The 11,124-nt window shown below is 34.0% G+C and overlaps 1 protein-coding gene across 1 annotated transcript in view; it reads left to right on the plus strand.

The window, feature by feature from the left end:
• The window catches only part of eif2ak4 (eukaryotic translation initiation factor 2 alpha kinase 4), a 61,396-nt gene extending 52,319 nt beyond the window's left edge, over positions 1 to 9,077 (plus strand). Inside the window, exons 31-38 of the mRNA XM_016559233.1 lie at positions 1,012 to 1,098; positions 1,170 to 1,279; positions 1,374 to 1,432; positions 2,343 to 2,437; positions 2,845 to 2,913; positions 4,926 to 4,970; positions 6,261 to 6,376; positions 8,845 to 9,077. Coding sequence (XP_016414719.1) covers positions 1,012 to 1,098; positions 1,170 to 1,279; positions 1,374 to 1,432; positions 2,343 to 2,437; positions 2,845 to 2,913; positions 4,926 to 4,970; positions 6,261 to 6,376; positions 8,845 to 8,902 — 639 coding nt within the window. The 3' untranslated portion in view covers positions 8,903 to 9,077. The remainder of the gene's footprint in view (positions 1 to 1,011; positions 1,099 to 1,169; positions 1,280 to 1,373; positions 1,433 to 2,342; positions 2,438 to 2,844; positions 2,914 to 4,925; positions 4,971 to 6,260; positions 6,377 to 8,844) is intronic.
• Positions 9,078 to 11,124: the final 2,047 nt, after the last annotated feature.

An 11,124-nucleotide genomic window follows, 5' to 3' on the forward strand; every position in this document is an offset into this window, starting at 1 on the left:
GTAAACTTGTGTGTGAATGAGAACTTAGTTTAGTACTCACATGCTGTGACAGCCGCTTTCTGTGCGTGTGCTTCGGATGTGTGTGCTCAGAAAACCGTATATCAGAAGTTTAAACTCATATGATTTAAAACGCATGATTTCAAAGCGATAAACATGATAATCAGAACCAAAACAGATGTTTTTTAGCAGGTACGCGCTCTAATGGCGTAGCTCTATTCTGGAAAAGGGGGCGGGGAGCAGCAGCTCATTTGCATTTAAAGAGACAGGCACGAAAAACAGCGTGTTTCTGCTTCCACTCAAAATAGCCATTTTCTAAATGATATAATAAATGATCTGTGGAGTATTTTGAGCTGACACTTCACAGACACATTCTGGGGACACCAGAGACTTTTATTACATATTGTAAAAAGAGGCATAATATGTCTCCTTTAAAACAAGAAAAAAATATTTGCCAGTAGTGTCAGAAAAATAAACTAGTTTGCCCTTTTGAGTCAAGTCTGAGAATCTTAGCATATTTGTACTGTAAAACAAGACAGATATACAGAGGAAGTATTTGACATTTTGGTGAATTAAGGGTTCAGAGCTGAGAACTAGTTTCATATAATAAAGCATTCATCAATCAAATAAATTGAAATGCCATGAAATAAATGCAAAGACAGTAAGCAGACAATACATCTTTCCGTCAGTTGTGACGTTCTCACTAATTCTTGCGAAACAAGCATGGAAACCAATGTCATCCAAGACTAAAAAAAATCAGTGTCATTGACTGACTGAATCCGTCAGAGCGATTCCTCTCTTACTGAACCACAAGTCATTATTTTTTATTATTATGTTCAACTCCAAACCACAGTCGTTAAATTCCAGGGTGGATCTCGGGCAGAATAAGTTTCTACCGATCGTCAATTTCTGACAACACGAGACTAATAAGCCCTGATCCGCTCTAATGAATGCAGTCAGATGTGTGTGTTTTTCTGTTGTAATGAAGATAAATATTCTCCATTTGTGCCACAGTCACAGGAAGCTCTTCTGGAGCACTGCAGACAAGCTGGAATCACATTCATGGTGCTGGTGTCTGATAAAGAAGGACATTACCTGAAGGTAAATCACATCAACACCTGCGCTGGAGACACTAAAGAGTGCGCTGATCTGACACGCTCTCTTCCCGTCAGGTGAAGACTTTTGAGAAAGACCGTCAGTCGGAGAAGAGAATCCCCGAGTCGGAACTAGTCGATCACTTCATCCAAAAGAGCCGGACCAAACTCTCCGAAGAGAGAAACAGGTGACAGACGCTGATGTTTACAACCGTAAACCATGTGTCAGAGTCCAGAGGAAACATCTAATGCTGTGTTTTCGCTCTCGTTTCTGCCCATCAGAGAGATTTCCGAGAGTGCTTCTCTCCAGAATCCAAAGGGATCATTACTGGGAAACTCAGGTACAGGTTTTTCAGGCAGGATCGCGATCCGCATTCTTGTCTCATAATTCTTTTTCATTTGGTTTTTAGGCCTATTTCGTAAGTTATTGAGCAGTAAACCAAACAAATTTTCCTGTTTAAAATTTTTTTCGCTCTGCAACATGACAAAACTTGAAGAAACAAGACAAAGTAAGGGTGACCAAAATCTTAAAGCCAAAGATTAAAATTACCCTCAGGCCATCCAAGATTAGGATGAGTTTGTTTCTTCATCAGGTTTGTAGAAATGTAGCACTGCATCAGTGTCTCAGCAATGGATGCTCTGCAGTGAATGGGTGCCATCAGAATGAGAGTCCAAACAGCTGATAAAAACATCACAATAATCCACAAGTAATCCACAGCACTCCAGTCCATCAGTTAACATCTGGAGAAGACAAAAGCTGAAACAAATCCAGCACTAAGACTTTTTTGGGCTGTTTTGGACTGTTTAAATGGTGCTTGATCTGTGCAGATTTCTCTCCTGATTCAGACCACACCACTTTTTCACTGGAGGAAGCGTTATTATGGATTACGGACTCGTATTTTAGACATTAAAAATGTCTTGATGGATTTGTTCCAGCTTTTGTCTTCTCCAGATGTTAATTGATGGACTGGAGTGCTGTGGATTACTTGATGTTTTTATCAGCTGTTTGAAGTCTCATAGAAACACAATTTTAGTCGTTCACGATCTAAAATCATGGCTTACTGCTTTATTAATTCATTTAAAACATTATTGAGGCACACAGTGATTCAGTGTTGTGTAGTACTTCACACTTTGTTTGTCTCTGGCGGATACTGCATTTAAAACCTTGAAAGAAAATAACTGAGGTTTGTCCAACAGATGTTTGAATGAAGCATCATGCTTCTATCTTCTCGTGTGTTTGGTGTCCATCAGGTCCGTCTGAGTCACACGGGAGCAACACCATGAATGTGAACCTCGTACCGCCTGAGAAAATCTCAGCCAGCTCCCGACGGAGATACGAGACGCAGGTCAGCACACTGGGAAACACGCTTTCTTCCTCATCTTGTACCTTTAAGGCCTGTAGAGAATGTCCTTCCCCTCACAATCACACACGCTTAATCCCCAATAAATCCCAGTGTTGCTTTTGGCCAAATTTCCCCTTGAAGTTTTCACGCTCCATCACAATCAAACATGGAGAAAGTCTTGAATCTGTGACCCCATGAGAAGCGTTCAGTGTTTGATTCAGCTCAATTGGTGTTTAATTCAGCATGCGTGAGTCCTCGGGACAGTCTGAAGTAATGATTCAGCCCCGTCTAGTGATGAGCCAGCGAATCTGAACCCCTGCTGTTCTGTGCTCAGCTTTATTACATACGATGAAAAGCTTTTGCTTTCTGTCCATTTGCATTATGAGCATGAGAGAAGTCCTGTCTTTCAGATCCAGACACGACTGCAGAATCTGAGCAGCAACTTACAGAACAAGAGCAACGACATTGAAGTGCTGGCTGTGAGTATATGATGTCACTTCCTGCTCTCATATCATCACTGATGCATTTGGCAGATGCTTTTATCCAAAGTGACTTGCATCGTACTTGCCGATATTTGCCATTTTTAAATAATTGGCATCAGAACGTGCCAAGAATGCAGCAACTTGCATCCATTCAATGTATGCATTAGTGATCAACAAATATAACAACCGATATTTGGTATTTTTTTAAATTATCAGTTTTTATAGTTTTTCTGCATGGCCGATAAGTATCATAAACAGCTTTAATTTTGACAGTGATGGGAATCATTTTGATAGTGACAAGAATGCTGCAACAAGGTATACATTAGTGGTCAACCAGTATATTGCCATGACCGATATTTGGCATTTTTAAAATATCGGCACCGATGATTTAATTAAATTAGTGTTACCTGAACTTTATTTGAGAAAATATGATTGCCAGTCTGCACAAACTTATCAGATTACTGAGTGCACTTGGTTATAGTGTTTAACTTTCTTAATTTGTGAAAAATGCAATAATAGGATTACAAAAACAAGTTTCGAAAGCATAAATAAATGTTTTTGTTTTTTTTCATATTTATTCGTTTTACAATTAATTTTCTACTTTAGAAAATATCTTTAAATTTAATTGCGGCAATTGTTATGCATCTTATTTAAATTGAATAGGGTAATATCGTTTATATCAGCTTTTTATCGGCTGTCTGCTCTTTAAAATATCGGTATCGGGCATCGGTCATAAAAAATCCATGTCAGTAGACCACTAGTGTGCATTTGATGAGCTCATGCATTCCTTTTTATTTGTATTTTAACTATTTCTGTATTTGTGAAAAATACTAGTATATTATTACAGAATGAAGATGCTAAAGCACAAATCTGTAATTTTTTTTTTTTTATCAAGTTCAAATTATTTTCATATTGATTTATTGCACAATTAATTATTTCTAATTTAGTAAATATGAATCTAAATGTCATTGCAGCAATTGTTATGCATCTTATTTAAATTAAATAGTGTTATATCATATATATCGGCATCATATCGGCCACTGGCTCCTTAAGATATCGTCAAAAAAAAACATATCGGTCGACCACTAGTGTACATTTGAACAGTTCATGCATTCCTTTTTATTTGTGTTTTTAACTATTCCTTTATTTGTGAAAATACTGTAATACGGTTACAGAATGAAGATACTAAAGTGCAAATCTGTTTATTTAAATTTTTTTCATATTGATTCATTGTACAATTATTTCTAATTTAATAAATATGAATCTCAGTTTCATTGCAGCAATTTTATGCATCTTATTTAAATTAAATAGTGTAAAATCATATATATCGGCTTTATATCGGCCTCGGCTCTCTAAGATATTGGTATCAGCATCAGTTCATGCATGATTCCTGGGAATCGAACCCATGACCTTGGCGTTGCCAGTGATGTGCTGTACTAGATTCATTTACTCATTTAGCAATCTCATATCCAGTGAAATGATGAACTGTTTTGAGAAGCATAAACATCAAGATTCTCATCGCTTGCATATTTAGTTAATTTAGTGGTTTTGTGGGGAATGAAGTGGCTTGGTGTTTCTCTCTGTTGTTACACGGTTTACAAAACTCCCCTTAACCCTGAGTTATGGGTTCAAATATGAATTTGTCCCCGAGCCAAAATCTCAAGTTAAGAACCATGAGAACTCAAGGAAGAACTTGAGGAAGTAGAACCACCTTAAACTTTCCAGACACTCTGATCGACATCTAAAGAGCGATAACAGAAAAAACATGATGCGCTGATATGAAAACAAAGACACTAACGCCACACACACACAGCTCGTTTCCTCTCATGGTTCTTCGGTGGTGTATTTACTCCAACTTTTACCCTGTTAAGGCACATTTGGAGCCCTTCCTGTTGACTGGTACGCCGTGTTTACATGGCACTGCGTCCGTCTGCGGGTTTCTGTAGATAAGCCTCCATTGTGTCTGCGAACCTGACCTTCACAATCTCTCCTGTCGCATTCCTCCGCAGGTCGATCTGCCCAAGGAAACCCTCATCAACTTCCTGTCCCTCGAGGTTTGTACTGCTATTATTATGAGCTATTCTGAGTAAATAAATGGCATTCCAGTGGAAAACATCAAGCGGAAGAGAGGGGGATCCTGTGTGCTGACAGCAGGATGATGAGGGAAACCCTCTCCATCAACATGAGTCACTGCAACAGGAAGAACCGTCTGTTCATGTCGTTTAACCAGGAACAAACATGAGCTTACACAGAACAAAGGCCTTCAGTTATTCACCAGTTCAGAGTGCGAGGAAAAACACTCACACACACTGAGTGATTATGAAAGTGTTTTTTTAGCTTTATTTTTATTATTCATTTTTTAAGATGTTTGTTTTAGCATTTAAAAAATGCAGGAAAAAAGGAGATAAAACGAAGTAAAGAAGTATCTTCTGCTCACTAAGGCTGCATTTATTTGATCAAAAATAGTGAAATATTATTACAATTTAAAACAGCTGTTTTCTATGTGAATATGTGTTAAACTGTAATTTATTTCTGTGATGCGCAGCTGTATTTTCAGCATCATTACTCCAGTCTTCAGTGTCACATGATCTTCAGAAATCATTCTAATATGCTGATTTGCTGCTCGAGAAACATTTCTGATTATTATCAATGTTGAAAACCGTTTTACCATTCATGCACCATTCAAAAGTTTGGGGTAAGTAAGATTAAAAAAAATTAATTAATTTTAATTTGGTAAGGATTGCTCAAAAGTGCCAGTAAAGACATTTATAATGTTGCAAAAGATTTCTATTTCAAATAAATACTGTTCTTTTGAACTTTCTATTCATCTCTGAATCCTGAAAAATAAAACGTATCAGTTTCCACAAAAATATTGTGCAGCACAACTGTTTTCAACATTGATAATAATCAGAAATGTTTCTTGAGCAGCAAATCAGCATATTAGAATGATTTCTGAAGATCATGTGACACTGAAGACTGGAGTAATGATGCTGAAAATACAGCTTTGGTCACAGAAATAAATTACAGCTTAACAGATATTCACACAGAAAACAGCTGTTTTAAATTGCAATAATATTGCACTGTTTTTACTGTATTTTTGACCAAATAAATGCAGCTCTGGTGAGCAGAAGAGACTTTCTAATCTAAAACATTAAACCTTCATAATTACAGTACTCCTTCCATGTCTCCCAATAATGTTAGAAATAGGTCAGTTTTAAGTCTCAACATATGCATATTGTATATTTCTTGATTTCTACCCCTGAATGAGTGTCTCAGATATGATTCCTCATCCATTGTGTGCTGACTGGAGTGTTTAACGCTGAGGCTGCTGTTGTTTGTCTCAGTTTGATGGTGAGGAGCAGTTCAACATCAGCGTGAAGACGCTTCTCTCTCGGCTGCCCAAACAGCGCTACTTCAAATGCATCTGTGAGCAGATCTACCACTTCAAGATCTCCAAAAGGTACTGAGCTGCTTTTCCAGCATCAATAACTGTAATGTTCTTACAGCGAAACATGAACGTAATCAGCATTTTTTATGCTTAGGGGAAAGCGTGTGTATGCATTGTGATACTCTCCAAAATGGCTCTATATTCTGAATGTTTGTTCATATTTCGTTCACACCGATTTAAACATTTTACACCTTATAAACATGGTGAAAATGTGTTTGTTTTCTGTCTGTTGACAATATTTTCTGAATTGAGTGATAAAAAGAGAAATCCAAAATTCCCTCTAAAATCTCTATGAAATGTTAATATGATGATGAAAGTTTAATTTACTAGTTTAATTTAATTTACTTAATTTAGTAGTCGTATGTATTATATGGAGCCAGTTTTATGTTGTAATGCTTAATATTTGAAACAATCCAATGAAGTAAACATCTCATCTTTGGGAATTTAAGACAATAATAATTTTAATACGTTTTTTAAGAACATTCTTTTCAAGAGTTTGAATTTTTCTTGAGTTTTGTCTTTACACATTCTTAAGAAGAAGAGAGATACAATTTTTTAAGAATTCAAGATATTATTAAGAAAATAAGAAAATTCTGGAAGCGTGTTTCCACAATGGAATTAAAAAAAAACATGCAACTTTTGATCTCACTATTCAGATTGTTTACAAATATTTTTTTACAATTGTGAGTTTACAATACGAGTTTACATCTCACAATTCAGGCTTTTTTTTTTTTTTTTTTTTTGCATTCGGTGTAGGCCTAATTCTCAAGAATCTCGCAATTCAGGCTTTTTTTTTTTTTTACAATGGCGAGTTTACAATCTGAGTTTACATCTCGCAATTCAGACTTTTTTTTTTTACAATTGCAAGTTTACAATACGAGTTTACATCTCGCAATTCAGATTTTTTTTTACAGTTGCGAGTTTGCAATGTGAGTTTACATCTTGCAATTCACTTTTTTCTTACAATTGTGAGTTTACAGTTTACATCGCAATTCAGACTTCTTTTTTTTTTCAATTGTGAGTTTACATCTCGCAATTCACTTTTTTTTTTACAATTGCGAGTTTACAGAGTTTACATCTCGCAATTCAACCTTTTTTTAAAATTGTGAATTTGCAATATGAGTTTACATCTCGCAATTCAGACTTTTTTTTTTACAATTGCGAGTTTACAGTTTACATCTCGCAATTCAGACTTTAATTTTTTTTTTACAATTGAGAGTTTACAATCTGAGTTCACATCTCGCAATTCACTTTTTTCTTACAATTGTGAGTTTACAATATTAGTTTACATCTCGCAACTCACTTTTTTTTTTTTACAATGGCGAATTTGCAGTATGATTTACATCTTGCAATTCAGCCTTTTTTTACAATTGCGAGTTTACAGAGTTTACATCTCGCAATTCAGACTTTTTTTTTTTTCAATTGTGAGTTTACATCTCGCAATTCACTTTTTTTTTTACAATTGCGAGTTTACAGAGTTTACATCTCGCAATTCAACCTTTTTTTTAAATTGTGAATTTGCAATATGAGTTTACATCTCGCAATTCAGACTTTTTTTTTTACAATTGCGAGTTTACAGAGTTTACATCTCGCAATTCACTTTTTTCTTACAATTGTGAGTTTACAATATTAGTTTACATCTCGCAACTCAAGACTTTTTTTTTTTTACAATGGCGAATTTGCAGTATGATTTACATCTCCAATCTGAGTTTACATCTCGCAATTCACTTTTTTTTTTCAATTGTGAGTTTACAATCTGAGTTTACATCTCGCAATTCACTTTTTTTTTTCAATTGTGAGTTTACAATCTGAGTTTACATCTTGCAATTCAACCTTTTTTTACAATTGCGAGTTTACAGAGTTTACATCTCGCATTTCAGACTTATTTTTTACAATTGCGAGTTTACAATCTGAGTTTATATCTCGCAATTCAGACTTTTTTTTTTACAATTGCGAGTTTACAATCGGAGTTTATATCTCGCAATTCTGACTTTTTTTTCGTAATTCTGGGTTTACTTCTCTTGTATTTTTTATTCCGTAGAAAGAAAAAATACAAAAGATAATGGTGAATTTTTCTTTCCTCTTTTTTTTTTTCCTCACGTGTTTATATCTCACAACTTGGACTTTGCTTCTCAGAATTGTGAGTTTATACAACATCTATATATTTTTGACACATTTTTTTCTCAAAATTGCAAGTTTGTGGTTTTTATTTCTGTGGAATCAATCTTCCATAGAAAGTAGTGTTTAAATATTTTATTCTGAAGGACTAACGTCAGTCTTTTTAAGCTCAGGAGTAACAGATCTGAAACAAATATTTGCCAAAAGGGCAAAAAAATAAACTTACTGGTTCTTGTTTTAATTTCTGAAATCTCATGACGTCGTGCTGAAAGTCCAGAACTGAAGAAAATCAAATATCATGTTCTCTTGATTTGTTCAGCATGCTGTGGAATCTGAGTTTGAGCCGTTCTGTGTGTTTTCAGGGTGGCTGTGGTGGTCCTTTACAGCTACAGAGACGATTATTACAAGATCCTGCTCTGATCTCTGATTTCACTGCATTTTAAAGCTTTACAGATTCTGTCGTTAAACCAAGCGGATTCGATGCCAAAGGCTGATGAGCCTCATCTGAAGGGTCCAGTCATCAATCATATTATTAACGATTCCTGTGAAATCACGTGATTGAATACTGTACAGTCCACAACTGAAGGAAATAAAATATTTTCCTGTATCACATGTGGTCTTGCTTTTTTTAAACATGCAAAATTGAATGTAGTTATATTAAAATTCTTATTACTGTTATAGCAATAGTATATATTTTGAATTCACTTTTAATATTTTCAATTTTTTTTCTTTTCTTTTTTTTTATTTTAGTTTTTGTTACTAATTAGGTTTAATGTGTTATTTGGTTTGTTCAAATTTCAGTTAATTGCCAGGGCAATGTTTCTAATTTTCATTAAAAAAAAATTCACGTAATCAGACATATTATTTCAGCTTTATTTTCAATCAACAAAAATGTTTTGAGTTCATGTGCCTCAGTTTTTGAGTGAACAAAACATTTGTGGATAATTTTGTCAATGTTCATAAGCTCTGATTAATAATTTTAAATATTGTAAATATATTTATAAAAATTATATATAATTTTAATATTAAATACAAAATATGTGCTAATTTAAAGAAAAGTTGATGAAAAGATTGAAGCCAATATTTGCCAACAGTAAAGTATAACGAGAAATGTATAAGAAATATCTGTAGGCTTATAAAATTACAAAATGAAGAGTTTATTTGCAAAAAAATTACTAATTCCGTTTTTATTTTCATAAATCATGTTTTTTATTGTTATGTTTTTGTGTTAGCTGTATTTTGTATTATTATTTAATCATGATAATAATTGGAATGCAGGATTAAAAAAACATGATTTTTGAACATTTTTAAAAACTGAGTTATCTGGTTTTGCAAATTAACTCTTCAAATATTATCAGATTTTTTGGGTACAAAGTCCGTAAGTTTCAGTCCAATGTGAAAATATTAACTAGCATTTTCAGGAAAAAGAAAATCCAGGTCAAAAAATGACGAACACAATAATTAGGCTTAACAAACATTCACACAATTCACTTTTATTCCAAAAACAAGTGTGTATGTTACAGCCGAACATCTATTGGATCATATTGACTCGTGACAAAGCTCAAATAAATAATAGCTGATATAAAGCAGACCGACGGTTTATAAAATCTGTACAGCAGCTTTGGGTTTCTCTGCAACTTCACAGACCAGACACAAATCAGTCACTCGCTAGAGTTTAGGATTAATAAATAAATGTGAAAAAATAAATAAGATACTTTCCTCTACTATTTTTATGGTTTTTGTACATTTGCTGTAATTCCCCTGCGAGCGACTCAGACTTAAACCAACTATAATCATCATGTAATTGATTCAGACTATAATTAGTCCCATATTTAATGTTGTTCACAATGCAAAACATCTACCTCAGCCCATTGATTGAAACTAAACTGCAAAAATGACATGTGACCTCTGACTGATAAAGATCTGCCAATCACAACAGAGCTCATTTACATATCTCTTAAAGATACAGTATCAAAAACAGCCGGTTTAACAGAGAGCGCAATTGAATGAATGAAAACAAAAACTTTATGGACATGAATATAGCTCCCTACAAAACTAGGGCCAAAAACTGATTTCTTGAGAAGCAAATAAATGTATATTGAATCACAGTTATATATAAATAGTAATATTTATATATAAAACATTTATTTTAATATAGAAATATAAAATATGAATACACCTATCCATAACTTACACTACCAGTCAAAAGTTTTTGAACAGTAAGATTTTTAATGTTTTTAAAGACGTCTCTTCTGCTCACCAAGCCTGCATTTATTTGATCAGAAATACAACAAAAGCAGTAAAATTGTGAAATATTATTATAATTTAAAACAGCCGTTTTCTATGTGAATATCTGTTAAACTGTAATTTATTTCTGTGATCAAAGCTGTATTTTCAGCATCATTACTCCAGTCTTCAGTGTCACATCCTTCAGAAATCATTCTAATATGCTGATTCGCCGCTTAAGAAACATTTATTATTAAGTAGAATTAAGTAGAATTTGATGAATAGGAAGTTCAGAAGAACAGCATTTATCTGAAATAGAAATCACTTGTAACATTATAAATGTCTTTATCATCACTTTTGATCAATTTAAAGCATCCTTGGTAAATAAAAGTATTAATTTCTATAATTTCTTTCCC

This window comes from Sinocyclocheilus rhinocerous, unplaced genomic scaffold (assembly GCF_001515625.1).
Source record: "Sinocyclocheilus rhinocerous isolate Xijiao unplaced genomic scaffold, SAMN03320098_v1.1 scaffold2213, whole genome shotgun sequence".
NCBI classification, from domain to species: Eukaryota; Metazoa; Chordata; class Actinopteri; order Cypriniformes; family Cyprinidae; genus Sinocyclocheilus; species Sinocyclocheilus rhinocerous.